At 40.8% G+C, this 24,318-nt stretch overlaps 5 protein-coding genes across 8 annotated transcripts; 2 read left to right on the top strand and 3 right to left on the bottom strand.

Moving 5' to 3' along the window:
- The first annotated feature begins 6,034 nt into the window (after nt 1–6,034).
- Nucleotides 6,035–8,061, top strand: LOC116194377 (transcription factor PCF5-like). Of its 3 annotated transcripts, none has more exons than XM_031523189.1 (2): nt 6,035–7,398; nt 7,612–8,061. In XM_031523189.1, exon 1 carries the CDS (start codon nt 6,478–6,480, stop codon nt 7,378–7,380), a length of 903 nt encoding a protein of 300 aa, XP_031379049.1. In that variant the 5' UTR covers nt 6,035–6,477; the 3' UTR covers nt 7,381–7,398; nt 7,612–8,061. The 3 variants fall into 3 exon arrangements, with proteins under 3 accessions (XP_031379049.1, XP_031379050.1, XP_031379048.1); XM_031523190.1 differs by having other exon boundaries at nt 6,035–7,357; XM_031523188.1 differs by having other exon boundaries at nt 6,036–7,403.
- Nucleotides 8,062–9,965: 1,904 nt separating this feature from the next.
- Nucleotides 9,966–11,138, top strand: LOC116196812 (E3 ubiquitin-protein ligase ATL41-like). Its single transcript, XM_031526715.1, has one exon. The coding sequence runs from the start codon at nt 9,981–9,983 to the stop codon at nt 10,899–10,901; it is 921 nt and encodes a 306-aa protein (XP_031382575.1). The 5' UTR covers nt 9,966–9,980; the 3' UTR covers nt 10,902–11,138.
- A 202-nt stretch (nt 11,139–11,340) lies between these two features.
- Nucleotides 11,341–13,517, bottom strand: LOC116196813 (PLASMODESMATA CALLOSE-BINDING PROTEIN 5). Of its 2 annotated transcripts, none has more exons than XM_031526717.1 (4): nt 13,019–13,517; nt 12,490–12,517; nt 11,748–11,849; nt 11,341–11,655 (listed from the first exon to the last, which is right to left on the bottom strand). In XM_031526717.1, exons 1-4 carry the CDS (start codon nt 13,359–13,361, stop codon nt 11,535–11,537), a joined length of 594 nt encoding a protein of 197 aa, XP_031382577.1. In that variant the 5' UTR covers nt 13,362–13,517; the 3' UTR covers nt 11,341–11,534. The 2 variants fall into 2 exon arrangements, with proteins under 2 accessions (XP_031382577.1, XP_031382578.1); XM_031526718.1 differs by having other exon boundaries at nt 11,341–11,644; nt 13,019–13,516.
- A 576-nt stretch (nt 13,518–14,093) lies between these two features.
- On the bottom strand, nt 14,094–17,295 carry LOC116196811 (sodium/calcium exchanger NCL1-like). Its single transcript, XM_031526714.1, has 8 exons — nt 16,942–17,295; nt 16,580–16,711; nt 16,315–16,496; nt 16,080–16,219; nt 15,364–15,646; nt 15,188–15,262; nt 14,785–15,066; nt 14,094–14,583 (listed from the first exon to the last, which is right to left on the bottom strand). The coding sequence occupies exons 1-8, from the start codon at nt 17,147–17,149 to the stop codon at nt 14,335–14,337; spliced, it is 1,551 nt and encodes a 516-aa protein (XP_031382574.1). The 5' UTR covers nt 17,150–17,295; the 3' UTR covers nt 14,094–14,334.
- A 3,035-nt stretch (nt 17,296–20,330) lies between these two features.
- Nucleotides 20,331–22,693, bottom strand: LOC116194591 (basic leucine zipper 34-like). Its single transcript, XM_031523440.1, has 4 exons — nt 21,862–22,693; nt 21,179–21,269; nt 20,926–21,052; nt 20,331–20,684 (listed from the first exon to the last, which is right to left on the bottom strand). Exons 1-4 carry the CDS (start codon nt 22,602–22,604, stop codon nt 20,521–20,523), a joined length of 1,125 nt encoding a protein of 374 aa, XP_031379300.1. The 5' UTR covers nt 22,605–22,693; the 3' UTR covers nt 20,331–20,520.
- Nucleotides 22,694–24,318: the final 1,625 nt, after the last annotated feature.

A 24,318-nucleotide genomic window follows, 5' to 3' on the forward strand; every position in this document is an offset into this window, starting at 1 on the left:
AGGACCTAATTGTGTCCGACAAGAAGCAACTAGCATTTAACATGATTTTGTTATCTGCATTGGAATTATATTAGTGACTAAAACATCAAGCTCGAGCCAGCTCATATTCTGCTTCGTGGTCGAAATGCATTGTCCGAATTTCCACGTGAAGGTCGATGGGAATTGGTAGGACATAGCACGTCTTTTTCCCGGAGATAGGATAAGATCCAATGATTTAATTATAAGCACGTTTTAATTAAGTTCTATATCGATTTCCTTGTCCCGTTATCATCAGAGACGGAATTGTACTTCAACGGCTGTCTCTGAGATTTGTCATATCTGACATTCGAGGAAAAACCAAACATACTGTATTTGATTTGCTGTGCAGTGACGAGCTCAATAATTTGATCAGTTCACATCAAGGGAATGGCCATATCGATATCCATGCTGAACTACATATACTCCCGGAAATACAACATTCACGGACCGTCACTCCCCGACTTATTAGACCGACTCAACTGCCGAGTCCCAGGACACATTTGTCTAGAAATTATATCGAATCAAGGTCTATTTTATTATATATATATATATATATATATAATGCATGCTTAAACAACCATCCACACATTTAATATATAATATATGATAATTACGTCCAAACGGCCGACCTTTTTTTTTTTGGGTTAATGCTCCGACGATGATGAGCACTACTGGACGGGGGGCCTGCCTGGCCTGCTTCACTTTTCCGTCTGGGGCGGCTTTTCAAGCTTCACGATGCTGTGCTTTGTCCTCGTCTTTTGCTAAAGCAATCCAATATATATATATATATATATATATATATAGTTAATTAAAAGAGTCTGAGGAGCACCAGAAGCGATTAATTATCTTGCTTAATTAATGATTGATTGGCACGTCCTGTATAGTTGTTGTCTATCTATCAAAAGCGTCCAAAAGGGTCCTTGCGGGAACGCAGGCATATATATATATATATATATATCAGCCCCCATAAAAGAGAAGACAATACTTCTCCAAACTTTTACGACTTAGGAATCGTAAATATATGCGCAGTACTTGCTCCGGTCCAGGGAAAAGTAACTGAAGCAATTATGATCTAATGTGTGTACATTCATCTACTAATATATACTGGTTCCAACCTTAGCTGCAGTCAGATTCATATTATATGTAATGAAATGCTTGATGCGTGTACACACACGCTTCTGTATAGTGGAGTCAGGTTCGATGGATCTTCTATCTGTACGAGTTGTTCTCTCGATCACAAACGTTTTACATCCCGCGTTGGTGATGGCTTTATAAGGGCTACTTCTATTTCGCTCCAAAAGTTCACATCGACAGTGTTTACCTTCAATATATATATATATATGCGCATATATATAGCTCCGTGACAGGATATTTCTCGAGCTCGATCCCGACTTTATCAAGGCAATTAATCTGGCCGATGCCCCCCAGAGTTGTTGTTTCAAATTTTGATTTGCGGCTTGAGAATCCGACGCAGACAGCTGGGAAAGGATTGGGGATCAGAGTCATCAACAGGGAACCTAGCTAGGGGAAGTCAATAAGAATGGCCGGAATATATGACATAAAACATCAAATGAAGCTGTCAACCATAAATGCCGTACGAGCATTGTAGGATAGCAGCAAGCAGCCGCAGCAATAGCATATAGCTTCCATTTACACACTTGGACGGTTCAATAATATTCCAATACGACATTAATTGATTGCAACCCCCCACGTCCATACGCTTCACCCGGCCGATAGAGCGCATACTGATTTACCGATGACGTTCAAAAAGCAACACATACTAAACTATATATCGATCCGGTATATATAAGAAAGATGAGTTCCACCGGGATCCTTGAGAGCGATACACTCCTTCGGGCGCCTCAACCATGAGCCGGGACCGGGATATCCGTCTGATCAGATCTTTTATGGGCAGAAGGAAGGCAACAAAAGGAGACCCAACATTTGGTAGGGAATTTTCAGGGGGAGGCAGAGGCACATTAATGGGGTCTGGGATCGCGCGCCCGTTTGGTGGCTTTCACAGTTTCAAGATGACAGAGACACTATCCAATCCAATACATCGATACGCAAATCAGAAGAGCAACAGATCGGTACATAGCAGAAGCGGCAGGGATTAGATTAGGCTGCCCTTACTCAGCTCTCAATCTCAGAGCTGATGTCCTTTTCTGGCATTGCTTGGAGGAGGAAGAAGATGAAGCTGCCCGCTCAAGTTCGCCTGTATATTTGCATACACATTTGGGTTATACTAACACGACGTCAAATTTTCCGTTAATTCAGATAGAAATTGTTGACGTGTAGGTTGAATGAGACCCACTATATTTTTTAATAATAAAATTATTTCGAATAATAGAAAAATTTTAAAAATCGGGGAGGAGGGGCGGTGAGGGCCTCATCGCCAGCCACCACCCCCTATTGGGGTTGCCGGGGGCCTTTTTTATTTTCTGAAATATTTAAATATAAAAAAAAGTATAGTGGGTTTCACTCAATCTACACGTTAGTCATTTCCGTGCAAATTAATAAAAAATTTAATGCTATAGTATAATTATTATCAAATCAAAAGTTTGTGAATTTTTAGATTAAGAAAATAATTTGTATTAGAATTGTTAACCTATGAAAAATTTGTGTTTTTTTATTATATTTTTGATAAATTATAGCACTACGGAGTCTTATGACCTCTTCGTTTAAGCCATCATGGACTAGACATATATATTCTTGAGAATAATTCATATCTTCTGTCGAGTTTTTGATGTTCTGATCTTCTCTGGAAAATGTAGTTTACGAGGATATTGGATAAGCAGCCAAAAGACTCCGCCGCCCCCCAATAAGATTTTCCTTGGCCCTGCAATAATTGAGTCGTAATTAGCATACTAATCGTGACATAATTATAGCAATGGGAACACATAGTAATAATAAGATCAAATTAATAAGTAATAACCATTTATTTCACCCCCCAAAAAAAAAGAATTTCCGTTTGAAAATAAAACAATTGTTTATCCTAAACAGCGCATTGTTCCACCTACTCTTTAAAGAGGCATAGATTGGACAAAACAGAGATAATCAGAGCTGTCCTAGAAATTCCCAACTAGGAGGCAGTCAGGAATAATTCGGACAACCACCAAAACCATAATTTAATAACATTAATCAATTAAAGATGAAGCTAAACCAAATTAATCCCACGTGAAAGCAACCAAATTGCCTTTGCAGAAAGGGCACTTCCCATGTGGATTTCGCGCCCCCCCCCCCCCCCCCCCCCCCCCCCCCCATCAGTTAGGTTCCCTTCAATATCTTAAGGCTTCTTTCAGCGCTATTAAATTCACAACATGCGTATATACAATTTCTTGAGATGTCCAACTTTTTTTTTAATCGATAAAAGGATAATAATTTATATTCAAAAAATATCGAGAAGATGCAAACACATATACAAAATGTTAAAAAATCTCATGTACAAAAAGCAAGTTGATAGCCGAATGATCAATTACATCAAAAGATGATGTAGTATAGTGGCACACGCTCTTACCTATTGACATAAAGATCGCAGTTTTAATATCTGGTGAGACTACCCATATCATTTTATTAGTTACTTAGGATTTTTCTTTCATTGTACTAGTTCTCGAACCTCTTTTATAACAAAAAATATAAACAGGCTAACATTCCTTAACCGATTTCCCTTTACCCAAAAACTAAACATCTTAATCTATCTATCTAACAAAACATTTATAAAATTCTCTAAATCTTCAAAAGCTCGATTGTTCATTTCCCTCCATATAAGCCAGAAAAGAGATAGAGGGATCATCTTGATGATTTTCTTTTTCCCATTTACAACATCCAATAACTGGCCAAGTCTATAATTCTTCACGAACCGAAAATGCAACAACCCATTGAATTCCAAGGAGAGTGTATATTGCATCCCAACACTGCTTAGACCAAGAACAATTGATGAGGAGATGGTTAACTGATTTTTCCTTGCTTTTACAAAGGAAACATCTATTAACCAAGTTTTTCCTCTGTTTTTTCAAATTATCAATTGTCAAAATCATGTCCAATGCCACCTCCCATGCAAAAGAACCCACTCTCAAAGGGGCATGAGTTCTCCATATTATTTTCCATGGGAAATCCATGACCTCTTGGGTATTTGAAATAGCAAAATAATATGATTTCACAGTAAATCTTTTAGAGACGTTCTCTTTCCACAAGAGTATCACAACCTGTGCCAATAAACTCAAGCTGGTACAAAAACACAAAAAAGATCACCAGAACAACTCCCAAAACAAAGCATACCCCGTGAGTTCGATGTTCCACGTCCGCCAACATGTGAGAGGGAGAAATAATCACTAATAATAGCGTCTTTGTTCCTAGCTAAATTGAACATGGTCGGAAAACTGATCTTTTAATGGGAACTCCGAGCACCATTTATCCTTCAAGAACAAGGTCTTCGATCCATCACCCAACTTGGTCTTAATGTGCTCCAAAAATTGATCCCAACCCTCTCTCATTCCTCTCCATAATCTACAGCCATGAGATTCTCTTATTGAGACGTTCAACTTTTAAATAATAATTTTGTGTATTTGACCTGTATAAGGGATGGTCTTGCAACGAAAATTAACTGTGTATCTTCACACTTTCATGAGTGTGTGGAAAATATGACGACTCATCAAATTAAAGAGTCGATTCGAATTATATATTAAACTACTATCATAAGATTAAGAACAATTTCTCTAAAAGTTGAAATGAGGGAAAGAGACCACCAAAGAGAAGCTTTGTGTAGTACATATATATGGCATGCTTGCTTAATGCTTGGTGCGGAGTCTGATTTGTACAGTGCGTTGAAAGGTACTGAAATTGCGGTGTCTGATTTGCACAGCGCGTTGAAAGGTACTGAAATTGAAATCAGAGGGAGTTAAGTTTGAGGAGAGCACATTCGTCTTTTGCTTTTATTTATTTATGAGAAAATAACCTAAAGATCACATAATTTTCCTAAATTTCCTATTCTGGCAACTTTTCTGCCTTGTTTGGTTTGCAAATATGATTTTAAAATCACAACTTTAACCTAATTCTACTCACAACAAAACAAAATAACTCATACAAAGTCAAAGAATGTGTCCCATTTATATTACTTTTTTTCCACAACAAAATAAAATAACTCATACAAAGTCAAATGGTGAGCTCTATTTATACCATTTTTTTAAATCAAAATCTGATTTTAAAATCATACTTTGAAACCAAATGCAGCATTCAAATTTTGAGGACAATTTAGGAAAATTATGCGATTTTTTTAAACTATTTTCCCTTTATTTTGAAGCTAAGAGGTCCATTTTATTCTTGGAAATTACAAAGTACAGATAAAAATGGGTGAAAAGCAAACCACAGGGGTGAGGAGAAGCAGCGCAGTGGAGGAGGCGGCCATTGATGACGATGACGATGACGATGATGATTGATCAGTCACTGATTCATCAGTCCATTAAATTTAATTAATGCCCCAGCCACTCTATTTTTCAGTAATGGATTTTACCATTACTAAAAACACAAGTAATGCTTAACCAAACACTATAGAGTCCAGATACTGGAGAGATCCTCCAAGGTAAACTACCCCTGAAAGTAAAAAACCAAAACCGATGAATGAGCTCAAACTAGCAAACTAACTAATGCTTCAAACCTATTGCTGACTATGAAGATCCCCGGCGAAAACCGATCGAGAAAGGAGGGTCTTCAAATCCATTAAATGCAAGCAGTCTTAGCTTCTAAAACAGATATCAAAGACGAGATGATTTATATTAGACACAAAAAGATAGAATGCCTCTCCTACTCATATAGACACAGTTACAGAAGCTATTGAATTTTACCAAGAAAAAAACCCACATAGGGAAAGAAATTTGATACTCTTACGATTTCAAAGTAATCTTTAAATTATTTATAGTCATTTTCTCGAGACTCCTTCTATAAAAACTAAAGAGATTTTATTATAAGAATATGTTCTTTTATCTTACTATATATCGAATTCTATATACACCAATGTTTTCTTGATTACAATGCTTCCTTCACCCTGCATGAGAACTGATTAGGACCTCTCCTTATCAGTTTTATCGCATTTCAAATCTCTATGTGTTTCTCCTTTTGGAGCTGTTGCATTCATCCCAGTTGTACTTCCTCTCTTATCTCTCTCTCTCCTCATTAATTCTTTCCAACTCTGTTCTGTGGTAGCTGTCTACATTTGATAGACGAAGAAACCATTCAAACCCTACTCAAAATCAGTCCCAAAGCTGTATTTTCTTTGACATAACCTTAAAATAAATATCTCTGTTTGACCCCTTTTGTTTTGGATCTGCCGCTGCCTGCTGGTTTATTGAATTCTGCTACAACCCCCACCCTTTATAAGTATTGTTTCATCGGGTTGTAGTGCTTTCGGCATCTTCAGAAAAAGAATGTACTCTTCTTGATCTGAGAAGTTCGATTCCAAGCACTATGAGGGGCATGGGAGGGGAGATAGTGCAGGTCCAAGGAGGCCACATCGTCCGTTCCACTGGGCGCAAGGACCGCCACAGCAAGGTCTACACTGCCAAGGGCCCCAGGGACCGGCGGGTCCGTCTCTCAGCCCATACTGCCATTCAGTTCTACGATGTCCAGGACAGGCTCGGCTACGACCGGCCAAGCAAGGCCGTGGACTGGCTCATCGAAAATGCAAAGCCTGCCATCGACAAGCTGGTTGAGCTTCCCCAATGGCAGAATATTCCTGACAGTGCCGCTGCAGCTGGCGGCGGCGATGATGATAACGGCGATGTCTCCATGATGGAGATACGAACTGCTGCAGATTCCGAAGAACTCAATAATCTAGAGTCTTCTGGGTTCGTGCCATCGCAGCAGCCACTTGATTCTGTGAGCAACTCCATGATGGACATGATTTCGCAGAAAGATCTGGGCTTGTCTCTTCACTCTTTCCAGCAAGCTCCAAAACGGCACGAGCAGACTGCCCCGCTCTTTGGAAGCTCTGCAGGTCCGGTAGGGTTCGGCTTCGAGGCCGGCAATAACTACCCAAGATCGGCAGCCAACTGGAGCAATGACACATGTACTGAGAACCGGGATGACTTTTCGTTCAACCTGCAGCTGCCTCTACAGCAGCCTACTTCCGTAGGTCTTGGTGGCTACAACTTTCCGCAAAGGGGACCCCTTCAGTCCAGTTTCTCCACTGCATTTCAGCAGTCGTTCAGCTTCGGTGGTCGCTTCGTGCCCGATGGGTTCCCAGGCATGGGAATCCCGGGGCAAGTTCACGACGAGGAAGGATCTGATAATGTTGGGTTACAGAAGCCGCCATCATCATCAGCCTATGCTTCTTTAAGCTCATCAGGTCATTCACTCAAGAGGACCTGACCCCATTTTATCTCTTAGGTTAGGTATGCAACCTCAATCTAGCTAGTTTAGCTTCAACTTTAACGGGGTCTAAAAATTCCGAGATCTCCACAACCTTTATCATTAATTTCAAGTCGACTGCTCTATATACTTAATGTTACTCACAAAGACAAAGTGTTGAAGCGCACTTGGTACATCATGGTTGAATTACCAATAGATTCATTTGCCGTTTGATTATTGTTAATTTAATAGGAACTTGGCATTGCGAAGGATGAATGAATGAAGTTCATCAAGTTGATGCAGCATGGGAAAAGACGTTCTTCCTAGTCAGGCCAACTCTGCAGCTTGGGGGAGGAAAGAGGGAATGTCGGGTTGGATGGACTGTTTTTTTAGGTTATCTCTGCATTTGATTCCTCATTCGGTTATTCTATGTTCCACCATATGCAACATTTTTATCATTATCAATTTATTAGCTAGCTAGACTCTCTGTCATCAGCTTTGTATGTGTTTTTTTTTTAAATCTTGATGTTTTTCATTGCTTTGGAAAAGACCAACGCCAAGTTACCAGCTTGGAATTCAATGTCATCTGAAACATGTCTTCGTCTTCAACTTGTAAGTAGAATATTCTCTTGTTTTGCATCTAACTGGCAATAGATATGGGCCTCCCTCCCTCCCTTAACTTCTGAGGACAAGGTGAATCTACCTGGGTAGTGTGTTTCCTGTTCATGGTACGTATCGAAGACGTTCGAGTTGTCAATTTATGTAAGATCAATGTATCTCGATCCAGCTTAAGCATTAGTTAGAGATCAAACCGCATATGTACATGTATAAGAAACCCTGACATGTGCAATTTAAGAATCATATACAGCGTAGCTTTGACATGCTTAGGCCCAAACTGAGCAGGTCCAGGAACCAGTGGCTCACTGGGCCAAGACATGAAAACCAGAACTGATTCTTCTTCTAGAGGTGCAAGGGCCGAACCGAGCTCACTTGAAGGCTGCTCGAACTCGAGTCCAAGTCAAGGACAAGCTTTCGGGTCTTATGACTTCAGCTCGAGGTCTACAATATGCTCGATCCATGAGGCTCATAAACCTTATCATTGACTCTAGGATCCAAACGCGGCCGCCCGGAACCCGCATCGGGTGTGACTTATTATGGTGTGAAACCAACAGTTGGGTTAGTCTACTGGTGCATGGAAGATTGGAAGTTGTGACATCGATCCAACTTTCCTAAAATCTGTTTTTCCCTGAGTAACACGTATCATATCAAAGTCGCGTGCTTACGGCTTAATTCCAATCTGAGGAGATTTGACAGATTTCCGGAATAGAAGGGAAATTTCACATCGCAGGAAGGCCTTTCTTTCCAAGGGAAAACCGTAACAAAATTTTAGAGCACAAAAGTCTACGTGTTTGACTGACTCCATCGGGGGCAATATCTCCAAGTCAATGGAAGGCAAGACATCCTCAGGAGAAAGGAAGACAACCTCTTTAATGCCAATGGCGCCGGCAATTTTACGTCATTTACAGTATGCATAAATTCAATAGAAGCCCCTTAGAAATTAAAATGTGATTTGACGAGTCAAGATGCCTTTTATTTTGGGAAAAAGATAAAAACCTTCATTGTGATTTGGAATCGGAATAAATCCCACCATGTTTTTTTATTTGGAACAATTAGCTCATGTGGTTTGCTTCGTTAGATATAGGGGTTACGGCGTTAATTTTTTTTCATTTTCAATCCTCAATTTTTAACTTTTTAATCATTTTGATCGTAAATCTTTTTCTTTTATCATTCATATCCTCAACTTTCTATTTTGTTTCATTTTAATCCTATAATGAAAAATTAAAGAATTGGCGGCCCCGACCCCCTCCCCCTTCGATTTTTCGTTATAAGACTAAAATGAAACAAAATAAAAAGTTGAGGATAGGAATGATAAAAGAAAAGGATTTAGGATTAAAATGATTAAAAAGCTAAATATTGAGGACTGAAAATGAAAAAAATTAACGCCGTAAACCCCTATGTCTAACGGAGCAAACCACGGAGGGGATTAATTGTCCCAAACAAAATAACAATATGTGATTTGTCTCGACCCCAAATCATAAGGGGAGTTTTTATCTTTCTCCCTTTTTATTTAATGTGCAGCATCATCATACATATGATAATAAATGACGACTATGCTATCATTTAGGAATTTGTACCCTTATGCAGAAAAAATATGAAATTATTGACGCTAATTTTTTTTTAGTAAGTATTGAGTCTCACATAAAAAAGTAACGGCGAAAATTACAAATTTATAAGAGATTTGATATTATAATTTAATAGCTTGAGATTTTGAATTGAAAATGTATCTAATTGCTTATTTATGTGAAATGAAAATTTTACAATAAAAATATTGATTGATCGTATCAAATTTTTTTTTCTAAGTCGGTATGACGTAAAATCTAGAAGGGAAATGTTTCCTTTTTTCCTGAACATAAAAAGAAAATAAGCCCGTCAAAATGGGAAAGTAGTTCGAGAAGTTAGAAAACCATGTGAGAGTAGGGGCAGGGCAAGTCAACATTCAACAGTCAACGCTCTTGAAAAACCAAGCTCTCTGCCAGAACCCCATTTCCTACGCATTCTCCATGCGCTTTCACAAGCTAATCAATAAAACAGAACCAACTCCCCCACAGAGAAACTCCACGCGAGTTATGTGGAGGAGAGGACTGTTCTTTCCAATGGCTCCTCCTCTTCCTCCATCTAGAGGACCATTCTTCCTGATGGCTCCTCCTCTTCCTCCATCTCCTTCATTCATCGCCTCGAGCAAACACGATGATCACGAAGAGGGGAGGATGGAACCATCGGGGTACGCCAGGAAAAGTTATGACCTGAACAGCAAGATCATGCTGGCGTCGATCATTTCGTTGTCGGTGGTGGTAGTTCTCGTCACCCTCCTCCACATATACGCGAGGTGGCTCATCCGCCGCCAGGCCCGCCGCAGGGCAGCCATGAATAGCTTGGGCCTGGTGGCCCGGGGAAATCATCACTCTCAGCCTCCGCCCAAGACGGGCCTTGACCCTTCAGTCATAGCCTGCCTCCCCACATTTGTATTCCGGCAACTCGATACGACAGCCCAGACTGCGACCACACTGACTGCATCCGAGTGTGCGGTCTGCCTGAGTGTCTTAGAGGACGAGGAAGTGGTTAGACTGTTGCCTAACTGCAAGCACACTTTCCACATTGAATGCATTAATAAGTGGTTCGCCACGCACTCAACATGCCCAATTTGCCGGGCCGAAGCAAAGCCTGCAGATCAGCCTGAACCGGCTGGTCAGTCTGCTGGGCCTCCACCAACAGCACCGCCGATACTCGAACGCACAGGTTCTGTGGTCTCTTTGTGCGTGGAGGGTACTTCATCAGAAGAGGCAGGGGCGAGCTCAGCCCATAAGCGGAGCGGATCAATCTCGAGGCTCAGTTCATTCAGGAGAATGCTCAGCAGGGAAAGATCATCAAGAAGGATTCAGCCCGAAGAAGACGGTACGGAAGATCTTGAAAGACAACAGTGAGTTAGAAAGCATAAAGTTGACAAGAATTTTTCCTCTATTCCATTTTTCAGTTCTTATGTATACATGTCACGCCATACAATTGATATATGACACACACTTTCTGGTTAACAAAGTCAGCTGTATCGCTCGAGTTTTGCCGATAGTGTTAGAAGTTCAATATCCCTGTAAATTTTTGTACTCCTAGGGCATATATAGTACATACACATAAACATATACATGAACATTAAACTTGGTCTACGACCATGACATGTGCCAAGGATTTGGTTACCTAAAGTTTGGCACGCTATTCAACGGAGTAGACTGACTCTTCGGTTAGGAGAGGGAAAAGCTTTCCTATTTTGTCGTAGAAAAGGAAAAGTGTGACTTCAAGAACAGTAATACTTTTTTTTTTTTTCTTTTTATACATCAAAACATGATATCATATGAGAGAGTAAACAAATTATGAGGAAAAGAAATCACATCATCTTTGGAGCAGAGATCTCGAATTCGCAGAAAAGTGTTAGCTTTCATTACAGGACTTGATTTGCCTTTCGGACCCTCGAGCGACCAAAACAGGTGATAAATCCCGCGAACATACGAGAAGAATCGTATCGATAACTTCATCTTACTTACATGATAGAGATCAAGATACGTTCAATCTAGAAAGAATTTCACTAACCTAATAAAGGTCACTACATGAATTCGTGCCAAAATGTTTCTTTTCCTGTGGTTGGAAGGAATGGGCCTTAGCCTTTGATCTGCAGCTGATTGTGAGCTCCCGAAAATAAATTTTCTCAATCAGCACTTTGTCATCCAATAACCAGCATCACAGCGACAAGCAAATGGGCGATAATTAGGAATGAGTACCATTGCATGGTAATCCGACTGCAGCCATTCAAATCTTCGTATGTAGGCCCTAGTCCAACTGTTGTTGATGTACCTGAATGGCTTCCATTTTTTACAGACGAGCTGCACCCCAACAAACATTTAAAACAATCAGCAACTGTAGTCTCAAAGAGGGCATAGATAACAATAGAAGAAAAATGCAGGCCATGAAAGTAGGTATAACTTGTGCGACAACCCGCGCCTCTCACATATTTAGTCATTTTTTTCTAGCTGGCAAGGTTTTGTCCAGGGCATATCAAGATTCATGAACAAAACGGTCAAGAGGAACCACGACAGATATAGTTTATATATATTCAGACAGAAGAGCGGACACGGTCACAATTTTAGAATCTATAAATGATGGAATTATGTGTCGAACTGGCAATTTAAGTTTCCAAACGAACTAATTTTTACAAGTAATTTTTCAGGTAGTTCAGTTTTGATTGTTGAACAATAAGAAATTGCACAACAGAAAAAGTTGAGCACATTGCTAACAATTATTAGCTTGATTTAAATTGGGGTTTTTCGCCACTTCATCATCCTTGTAAAATAAAAGTACTGGAAATTAAAACACTAACCACATGAATGCACATGCTAAATGTTTCAATTTCAGAACTAATCCAGACATAATCACACAGCTAGCAGAAGAATAGAATAGATAAAAGAAAAGACCAGATTGCACTTATTGAAGCCATAATTGCTGCCAAAGGTAATTAATAGTTACCTGGATGGGAATTTGCAATTACCTTTACCTGAAACAAATGAAAACGAATCGTCATAAGTAGATGTAAAGAAGCATAAGCCACAATTTGCCTGTAAAAATGTACAAAAGCTCCAATCCAACTTTTAATCACCGCCATTTCCAGCAGATTATGATTCATATGTCAGCCACCAACTGGACTATAAGCTTCCGTTCAGGACAGTGAAACGGAGGCGAGGCATAGAGCAACTTCTCTGAGATGAAATTAAGCTGATGCGATGCAGCGTTATCGGAACCATGATGGACGCAGTACTAAAGCAACGAGCATGGCATGCCTAAAGCGGAATCAATCCAACTCAACACCCTGATATATCCTAAGGTAAATCAACCAAGAATGGTTTCACATTTGGTAGATCCGAGAACATGAGATCAACCTTGAACATGGAAATCTACACCGAGATCTAAACCTCCACCGATAAAAGATCAGAATCGGAAACCCTGCTACTATTACTACCACTGCTGCTGAAACTAGCAGGGGATGGTGGACACTCACTGGGATTAAGAGAGATAAGGGCGGCGGTGTTGCCGAAGTAGCAGCTGTCATCAGTGAGGCCGTGGGTGAGGTAGTAGCTGTTGAAGGCGTAGGAGGCCATTGTTCCGATGTCGGAGGGGAAGTAGCACCTGCCTCCCTGCTGGATTGCGCTGCAGTCGGTGCCCCCAGGCCCGCAGGCCCAGTCGAGAGCCCCTTGGAGGGCCGCGTCCTCCGCGTTGTTCTTGGCCACGCACCACAGCTCCAGGTTCACCCCGCCGTCGTGGGCCGCACCGGAAACGCCGGCCATGAGGGAGAGCGCTGTCAGCAGGAGGAGGAGGAGGAAGAAGTAGAAGTTTCCAGCCATTAGAGAGAGAAAGTAGAAAGAGAGAGAGGGGGGGGGGAGGGATCTGCCGTGCTGACTGCTGAGAATGTGAAATGTGACCGTTACTGAGCTCTGGAGAAGGGAAAGATGGAGTGAATAGGAGAAGAAAGGAGTGGGACTGGTTGCCGCACCGCAGCGCATGTGAAGGTGACGACGAACTTTGTCGTCGACGTCTGTGGGACCCGCACTCCGCCGCATTCTCCTCATTTTAGCCAATTAATTTCATAGGCAGCAGTGCTGGTGGGTCCCACCAAGGAGATAACTATTGATCCATGAGCTTGAGCTGAAGTTCATCTAATTCGATCTTAAGTGCAACTTAACCAGCTCCGAGACCCGGGTTCGAATCCTCTTGGGACCACCGGAGCGTCTTTGAAGTAATTACTCGTTTCGTGCGTCGCCGGAGGTTCACGGAGCCTCGGGGATTAGTCGGGCGAAGCCTGGACACCCCGAGTTAGCAAAAAAAAAAATGCAACTTAACCAGTACCCGATTAAGAACATTTGAACCTAATTGAGTTTTCAGCATGTTAACCCTAATCGAGTTTTCTCTTTCTTTTTCCTTTTTGGTGAACAATCAAGAATACAATTTTTTTTAAACTTTTGATCTCAATAGTAAACTCTGACCCAGTAAACTCTCGATCGCCTGCATCCTTTCAAGTTTGTGTGCCTTATATATTTGCTTTGTAGATCATGACATGTTTTGAGTGCATGCAATCATTTTATCTAGAAAAATCATGTCGGTACCAAGTTAAATTGAAGAATCACTGACATACAATTTCTTGGTTCAACGACATTGTCCTACAAATCGAGGAATAATACATGACAACTTGCTTGCGGGGGGGTGGGGAATGATAACCTGAGGCACTGCCTACTTCCTGTATGTAAGCGTTCTGCTGAAGTTCAAAACTTTGATTCGATCTGCTATTGTCGTCCCTTCTCCTTCAATGGCCTGCTACACCTACGAGAAGCCGAGAACATAACTGAGGAGATACGCCAGAGCCAATGACAACGGGTAGAGTACATAGGCTGATATGGATGTCCAAAGTGGGAAATCCGTCTTGAAACCGGCTATAAGACCGACGAGAATGGTGACAACTAGAGTCACTAATGCCTCAGAAGAGAACTTCCATGTCAGGTCCCGAGCATAAACAATAGCCAAGAACACCGCGAAGCAGAATGTGTTGTTCACAGTTACCGCCTCATAAATCTGTCATCAAACTTTCTAATCAGGAATTGTTTTCTGTTATGTTCTTTCTCTTTTTTTTTTCCTTTTTTTTTTTAAAAGAAGGAAAAACAAGGCCACAAATCTCAGGTTGCACTTCGGAAAATGTGTTTGGAACAAAAGTATGAACAATAAACAGGAAATTTGGAATCGTTTTCTGTGACCATAGAGTTCTATTCTGCATACCTCTGAGAATGTTAGAGACAACATCCGAGTCTTCTTCTTCCCGGCGAGGAGCAGAGCTGACCAAATCCAGCTGTAGCAAGCTAAAGGGGTCACCACAAATGAGACAGAGAACGAAGGTATGCTTGATTCAGCCGAAAAGTTGTCAACAACATCCACGAGCGGATATGCAGAGGCAGCAACAATCAGTGCTCCCCAAAGCAGCTTAAGAGCAGCTACGGTGGCCCTCGATATCGGGTTCTTGATCGGGATCACAACCTCATCTCTTGACTGGATTAGTGGACTCTGCAAGGGTTGAAGCAGGCATCTTATGTTGCGATCTTTTATGATGAATAATCTTACGTTATGATCACGAACTGGGCAAAGTGATGAAAAAAAGGAGGTGGCGAATCAAAGTATCACTGACATGGGTCGTCGTGCTGTGACCTGAACCTCCAGCCCCATCTGATTGGCCGCTCAGCAGAGTAATGCGCCGTCTATGCTGTGATTACATTTTCTAGATCTCATTATCCGTATCAACATGGTTAAAAATCGAAAATTTCTTACGAGGAGAAGTCTGTAGAATAGAAATGTCTGTGATACCAGAAGCAAGTGCTTGAACTTTATTGCTGCAATAACTCCATCACCCAGGCGCTTCAAATTGAGTAGCGAATGCCTCGAATCCTCGAGCCATTTGGACATGAAACTGATGAACTCATCCTTGTCCATCTTAGAATTCTCGTCCACTATCTTGTCTTTCAAATGTTTCCTCAAAGGCTCGTCGATTCCCAGATCTATCTCTTCAAACTGGACTCCTAAGATGAGGGCTCGGAGTTCCGCGGCTGAGAGCAGCCCATCTGAATCACTGTCCAGCGCTTTAAACAACCTGCAGTGGTAATTAGTTTAAGATATCCATTCTGTTTAACACGGTATCAATGCTAGGCCCAAACCCACGCCAATGTGCTGATTATGCAACACTTCGTATCTACGCGCTACTGCGCTTGCTAGCGTGCTGACTTCGTGCCTAGTTAGGTCTCATCCCGGCTATGAATCCACGCTGCGCGTGAAGGCGGGTGTCAAGGATCCTTAGATCCCACATTGAAAATATACAAAGATAATTCTGGGTTTATAAGAGGATTAAGCATCGCATCCTATTAGCTTGAACTTTTAGGATGCAAATGGACCTAATCCCTTGTAGGCCCGTTGGATGTTTAACACATTCTTTCTTTTTGCTGCCTTGGAAAAATTCATCGAAGTAAGTCCAACAAAGCATAGGGAGTGAATCTCTATGAGAAAGAAGCTATCTTGGGAGAGCTAACTTGTGCAAGGCTTCGACGTTCGGTTCACCACTGTCTGAGAGAAGCCTATCGAGTCCATGAACACCGGGAATTCCCAGGGATATCACGTCATTGTGGTGCACAAAGGCCAGTCTTCTACCCTGAATCCAAGGGGAGAAGATCTGCGTCGAGAAAATATTGAACAAAGTAGATAAAGTGAGGTATTATATGAAGCAAAGCTAGATATGGTATAATCAAATGACAAGTTTAAGTTAACCTGATATAGGCCGTAAGAGATGAATAGGGCCATGGAAACAATCATCGAAATCAAGATCAGTAGTCGAACTTGGATGTTTCTCCGAAGCACCAAGAGTAATTGGACGATTATGAATGGAAGGGCTGATATAATCATGATCCTTGCGGTGTGACTCACCTCAGAGTCAGTTTTAACTGCGTAACCTGCAGATAACAGTTTATTTCTGAATAAATACTTATGTTATCTCAAATTCGCTCTTTTGGATGACTCGGAGCTATTGGTATACCATTTTTTATGTGGGCTATGATGCAAGATCCCCACAGAAGTGTGAGCAACATGATGGTCGAACCAGCGAGGGAGCCCATACCAATGAAGATTTGATCTTGTGCACTCGATTTGCTCCCCCGAAGTCCCGACACTGTAAATGTTTGGCAAAATTGGACGTGTGAGCCGACCCCATCAAAAAGATTCAACCACCAAAGAGGCCAGCGAAGTGAACTACAAATATTTCAGTCGCTGAAATTTTCTCCGCAGAACATAAATAGCATCCAACAAGTCCAAGGAAGATACTAACAAGAACAGCAGAGACAGCAGCCAGAAGTCAACGGGAGACATTGACTCCCTACTTAGGCAGATCGGTTCACTTACCGAGGATGACAATAGCAGTAGGCAGAGAGCTGGCGAGACTCAAGAACATAGCACTCGTGATGCCCGGAGTGAATATCTTGAGCAAGGCCTGCCTGCCCTCGTTAGCTAACTTCGAACCCCGGAACATCACGAACCCGTACACGAGCACCAGGAAGAAGGACTCGAGTAAGCTCTCCGCCGATCCACCGGCAACAGCAGAGGAGGCCATTTTCTGGAAGTGAGCTGAACTGGGACTGAGAGATGTTTCTTCCGAAAAGGTCGACCCCGGAAGAGCTTGATCTTGACATTCCGGTCGTAAACTGACACAGAATTGTTTGTTTATGTCTTAGGACAATGTGGGAGATGATTTGATTTAGGTCAGTTCAGGAAGAAGACAAAGGAGGAGCAGAGGAATATATTAGTAAACGTGCAGGGTCGAGTCAAAGTCAACAAAATATGAATATCCAAATACAAATGAAACGATTAAGAAGGAACAAGGATAACGTATTTTTCTGGTAGAGGCTCAGACATAGTGCTCATCAGTAGCATTTGCTTTGGCTTCTGTGTTTGGTCTTTGTCATTTCATTTGCCATGAAGAAGCTCAGACTCAGTTGGGTTGTTCCAAATCTTTAGTAAAAGTGGATAATTGTAGTTGGTGAAAGCAAGTGGATATTGAGCTCAAGGCATCCAAATTATGCTGCCCATTATCAACGTGAATGATGTACGTCTTTCACTTCGTAAAGTTGTCTATGTGCCACATTCGGTCTTGTACGTCGGAGAGATGGAGATTAACCAAATACAATGCCTATGCCCATAAGCAACATTCTTGTCATTTCTATGCAAAAAAACATTTACTACAGTACTTTGATTTATACGTTAGTTTCTTTTTTCGGTTATAAGGGATGTTATTAAATTATATTTGTGATCACCTAGGAATGGTGCACTGACCCCAAGTTTTGATGTAAAACGGGCTCAGGATGGGCCGATGGGACCCAATATGGGATTGGGCCTATATTAGCAGGGCCATAACGCTGATTACCCGCTTGGGCTCAATTCTCTTTTATTCCAATGAATGAGTGACTGGCAGTCATTATCCAAGGAAACACTCTGGCATAGATTTACTGAACCTGTTGGATTATCGTGAAAGTGGAAAAAGTAAATATTGATCGTCAAAGCGGAGCGGAGGGTATATGCAGTATAATGGCGTGTACTAGAACGAAAATTTTCAAGTCTAATTCCCGTCTGTGAGAGTTTTTGTTCATCTTTATTTTTGGTTGTTTTTATTCTTTAGGTAATTTACGTTATACGAAGAATAAAAGATTATTTAAACGGATCTATGCCGTTTTAAATGCCTTCTCTACAATTTAGAGACCTACAGTCCATCTTAAATCCCGTCTCTAAATCCGTCTCGAAAGCCGATTCTATTTATGTCATATGTAAGTCGTCTATAATTTCGTCTCAAGTAGAGACAGAAACACTTCCATCTCTAACTTTCAGTCCCTAAATGCATGTTTTCTAGTAGTGTATCTATATAAATTAATAAAAGTCGGGGACAAAATTTTCGGAGATGCCAAGTAAGACAAAGCTAATCTCCCGTTGAGTGACATCTCGATTGTCAGCCAATAAAAATGCGAGAAGTGCCCAAAATATATGGTGCCACATCATCAGAAAAAGTTCAAAAGTCCAGCTTTTCAATTGATTATGTTTTGGAAATCCAAATACCTTTCATTAATTTTATAAACTTTAATAATTTGTTTTGTTATGGAATATGAAATGACATTTTATAAAATGACATAGTGTATCGGATCCATTTTCGCATCATTTTAGTATAATTCCCTATTTTAAAATCAAGTTAGAGGAGATATCAAGAAATGAAGATGTCACGGTAGGATCTGGCTATGGTTTTCCATTGGTATCCCGCCATGGATCATCACAAGCAAGATCAATATGGCGAGAGCATTCAAAAACATAAGAGAGTATTCTTCTTCAATTGTGCTACCACCTCCACTAGCAAAGACCGATCCGATGGTGATGCCCTTGCTTCTGATCTGTCTGCTCTTGCTAGAAATTGCATTCGTGGAAAAAAAAGCTAGAAATCTTATTTAAGTAGAGCTATCCATATATAGTTCATGATTCTTGATCAATTGACAGTTGCAGTTACATAGTGAATTCAAATAAGGCGTTTTATTATCTTAACTCACTAGCATTTCATATGAATCTTAATTGTATTTCATTCTTTAAGATATTTCTCCAGTTTTGTACTGTAATATATAAGTCTATACGTGTAAAAATGTTTTTGATTATGCAGCAAGAAGTGCAGAAAAGGTTTCCTCTTACATTCTTGACTTTTCTTATATAAGTCGGCATGTAAACATAACTTGTCATTTTCAACAATCTTCCATTTAAATATTAATTTTCATATTTGTAGATTTTAAACAATCATAATCTGTTGACATGAATTACTTCTAGCCTGTGCATATGCACGGATCTAGTTGTCTTGTTTACAACAATAACTAAGTATGACGGATCTAGTTGTCTTGTTTACAACAATAACTAAGTATGACGGAGCTTCTTAGGTTCATTCATCAGACCTTCAACGTTATTTTATCTTTTGTGGACTGCCATACCGATGTTCCGATTCATTTGTTTCGTACTCTCGGATTCGTTTGTGGAAGATAAACTCTACAAACAGTGATTGCAAGTGTGTACAATCAACTGCATGTCGCGTGCGATGCGATGCTTGTATGACATGTAATAACAATATAGTCGATTGTCTGTCTGCAGATTTTGTCATCTACAAATAAATCTGGTACTCCACAAAAACACAAAAGAGTCGACTGAACAATTTCCGTTAAGCGTGATTATTTATTACATCAGAGAAGAAAACCACTTGAAAGGATATAATAATCCAATAATTCACAAACAACCCATGAGCTTCCCCCAAAAAAATAACAAAATAAATAAAATAAAAGTTCCAAAAAATAAATTTTAAAAAGAAAGTGGAAGACAAATGCAACAGCTAACAGGCACTCTTCTTCTGACACCACTTTTGTCCATCCCAACACAAACCCACTAATTCATTAAAAATTCCTTATTCACCAAAAAAAAAAAACCTTTTCCTCCCAATATCCAAATACAAATTAAAAAAAAAAGGAATCAAAATGGCGAAAAATGACATAATAAAAAGAATGGTAATAATTATAAACTACTGATACATACAGTACAACAATTAAAAATCATCGCCACCCGAGCCCTAGCACTGCTTAATCAATCACCAGCTGCACGTGTTCCCCTCTGGCCTCCCATCATGCTTATCCTCGGTGGGCCCCCCCTTCCAATCACGTGGATCCATAGAGCATAATCACAGAGGGTGATGGGATGAAATCATACGAGATGAGATCATGAGGGCATTCCAGCAATCCAGCCAGTGATCATAACATAATAAGCTAAATAACAAATAAAAATGTGACGATATTTCTTCTTCCATCTAAAAAGTTCATCAAGAAATAATTGAACTTGATAGATAAGAGTTATGTATGTGTGCGATCTTCTATTTTCCCTTCCATTTTTTTTAAAGGGTAATTAGTCGAAGAGTATTAATTAAGAAGCTAGCTGTTCCTCCATTGTATTCGTAGTCGGGACGTCGGAGATGGGTGGCTGAGATGACGGAGGGGCGGCATTGTTGTTATCCATGTTCTTGAGGTTTTGTTGGGAGTACACTTGCCTCAGTCTCTCTATCTCCCTCTTCAAAGCTTCTTGATGTGCTGCATATAAATAAAATTGAAATCAATATATGAGCTAGCTTTCAATTAGCTCTAAATTAATATTGCATTGTATGGATTTCTAATTTAATGGCTAACTTGTTTCTGCTAAGTGAAATTAATTACTGCTTGAGGAAGGGATCTTAGTGTAGTGATCAAGATATCGACTCGAGACTAAGAGATCTTAAGTTCAATTCTCACGTTCCCCTGTAACCAAGAGAAAAAAATTTTAATTGCTGCTTACCATCTTTGAAAATCTTATCCTGAGCCAGAGCCGCGATCCTCTGTTTAAGAGCGCCGTTGTCGATGCTTAAGAGCAGGCGTTGGTGGTCCAGAAACGCGACTCGTGGTGACAGCACTGAGACTTCAGCCTTCATTAATTTAGCAGGAACATACTATGAGAACATGTCGGACTTAGACAGTAGGCATGTATTAACATGATATATTATTAGCAAATGATCGTGTGATTAAGGATAATATTGCATGCTAATGCCAACCTGCAATGACGTCACGCTTCGTTCGAGCTCCGATATGTACTGCAGCTTCCTCACTCGCGATCTCTGGGCGGACTGCCTGTTTGCTAATATCCTGGTTCGCAAATTACCCAGACAGAAATCAATAATGATTACTTAAGTTATTAATCTGCAGAATCGAAATCATTGGACAGAACAATAATTGTCACTCGTCATCAAAAACTTTCGACTACGTGCATGCATTTTGCATGTTGACAATTCAACCGGAATGGGAAAACGAAGTATTATATAAGGATGCATTATAAGTGCCGTACAATATTTAAATTATCGCTAGCTAGCTGAATTCTCATCCGATGGCTATCGATCCTGAAGATTTAATTAATTAGCAGCTACACGTTAACATGATAACCCGACTTCAAAATTTTGACTAGAATGGAAGGACATTTAACTCGATCCCCAATAATATATATATTTCTTTCTGCGTGTACATACATATATGATGGTGATATATGATGGATGAGCAACATGTAATGGTTGAAATTGTTTGGAGTAGATTTGATAAAACAATATTTCATAAAAAAAAATTATTAGAGGAAATATTGCAAGAAAAAAGTTGATACACCATTTACATATAGAAGAGAACTATTAAGAAGAAAAGAGAATGCCTAATTGAAAATTTCACGTTAAAATTTAATCACTTTAATTACCTCTTGACCCGCTTAGGATCGAAAATCCTCTCGCTCGAGCCGGTAGCATTTGCAGTGGCCGTGCTGGGAGCACCAGCGGTGATCCCAGCCTGCGTTGTCGTATCCGATTCGCAAGGGCTATTCGCTTCCTCCGCCTCATTCTTCATCATCGTCGCCATCTGCTGATCCGTTTGAAATTGGTGATCGAGCGGCTGCGGCGACAGCTGCTTCTCCTCGTTGATGCTGTTGTGATCAGATGTCGGCGTGGAGGGATTCGAGGACGAGACTGGTACGGGGGGGCCCGCCGCAGTCCCATCGTTATTTTTATTCACCGGCGGCGGCGAGATCTCGTCCGTGAACATGGACATGAACTGCTCGTCGTCAAACCGGTCGAAGTCCGACCCACTATCGGCATTGGACCCCGGGCCCGCGCTCGCCGGGTTATTCCCGGCGCCGGCACCGAGCCTGCATGCATCCTCTAGCAGCGAGGCAGAGTCGAGGAATGCAATAGAGTCGCTCGCCGACCTCCGGTGTGCGCTGCGCTTAGCATGGGAGAAGTCGAGGAACTCGTCCACCCACAACGGGTTATTGCCATTGCCGTTATTGTTGCCCTGGGCCGGCACCGGGGCGGCAGGGGCTTTGGAGGCGGCCATGAAGGGCGGGAGGTGGAGCGGCTTCTGGTGGTGGTGGTGGTGGCCGGCGAAGAGGAAGTTATCGGGCCAGTGGGGGTTCATGTTGGGGATCTTGGGAGGCAATTGTGCCATGGGGAGATGGTGGGGTGAATGTTTATAGGGCTGAGCTTCAACTTTGGTGGGAAATGACCGAAACGAGAGAGAACCCTCCCAAAGAAGGATCCCTATATATAAACTATATAATGATTTAATTATATATATATATATATATATTCAGTTACAACCATTATCATATCTTCATATCTATCTACATCTTAGCTTCTTTTCTTTTCAATTTTTTCCTTTTCCTTTTCTTTATTTATTTGCCCTCATCCTACAGCCAGAAACAAAGACTTGTTAGTGAAAGATCTAAGATGCAATCAATTGTATAGTAGAATCAATTTTTTGATCGTTGGATAACTAATAAATTATTCATTTATTCATTAATAATTACAATTGAAAGGTTAAAAAAGTGATTGTCACAAAAAAAAAAAAAAAGCGATCGCACCATTTCCACCTATTTAGGCATTTGCAACGCCCTGTACATGAAGTTCTTATAGTGACTTTTAAATCACTGAATTTGCAGATAAAATCAGCCTATTCCAAACTCAGTTTGTCATTGAATTGAATGACATTCTGGCGATTTCTTTACTTTAATTTTGAGTAGTAAGCATTCGTTACGACCAAATCTTTCTTATAGTCAGCCCAAACAAGTATATAACGCATGTAAGACGACCTATTCCCAGAGATCCGAACATAAAATCACAATCAGAATTAGAGCAAACTCGTATATATACCATCCGAACTGATTTCTCGAGTCGATCAATTATCCCGGTATTGTTCTAAATAATTGTTTTACTTTTCTAATGGTACACAATCTTTTTGGTCCATTTTTGAGGGGGTGGGGGGGGGGGGGTTGTGAAGTTGAGTAATGGGAATGTGCATGTGTGTGCAGAGGGGGCCTCACATGGCGAAGGCGAAGATCGGACTCGAGAGGGAGGGAGGAGGACGACAGCTATCGACAGCTGTTGTCTTGTCGGAGGAGGGGGGAAGGAGAAGAGAAGGGGGGGAGGAGGTTGGGGGCATCAACGGTATTACTGGAAAGTCGCCTCCCCAAGTGGGGTGGTTTTTTTGTTATAGTAAATATAAACGGAATCTGCAGCCACGTGCCCTTATGACCCTCTTTTTTTTTTTTTAGAAGGACGATCAGTGCATATGTCGAAGCCGAGCGAGAGAACACCGGCATCTAATTCGTATTCCCGACACACTACTTCATCGCCTCTATCTATATGATAATATAATGACCATAAGAATTATCTGTTATTCGGGATAAGTATAATGTCAGTTTGAAACTGAATGACCGGGTTAGGAGAAATAATAGATGATGCGTTTTGGAATGTGGGATGATGTTTCGGGAGGTTGACTACGGGGATGGCTTTCTTCGTCGTGTGTCCGGATACCGCATTACATGTCTCTATGGAGCTCTAAATCCTTCTAATACGTCGAGTTAGGATATAGTTTGAGACGGCGTAAGTCGCATTAATAAGCGAAGGCATAATCTCTTTAAAAACTTGATTGTCTCTGTAAGAACAATATCGCGTAATTTTAGTACTAATGTCTGTGTCAAGGCGGTGGTACTATGAGAAGATCGTGGATATATGAATTGCATTTCTTGAGAAAATATTGGTGAGTAATACATAATCAAGTGATTGTGTAAAACTCAATTCCCAAATGATAAATGTCTTACTACACAATTATTTTTCTTCTTTATTGGACAAGTGTCATTCGAGAGTGGTATTTTACATAG

This window comes from Punica granatum, chromosome 2, assembly GCF_007655135.1.
Source record: "Punica granatum isolate Tunisia-2019 chromosome 2, ASM765513v2, whole genome shotgun sequence".
In the NCBI taxonomy this organism is placed as follows: Eukaryota; Viridiplantae; Streptophyta; class Magnoliopsida; order Myrtales; family Lythraceae; genus Punica; species Punica granatum.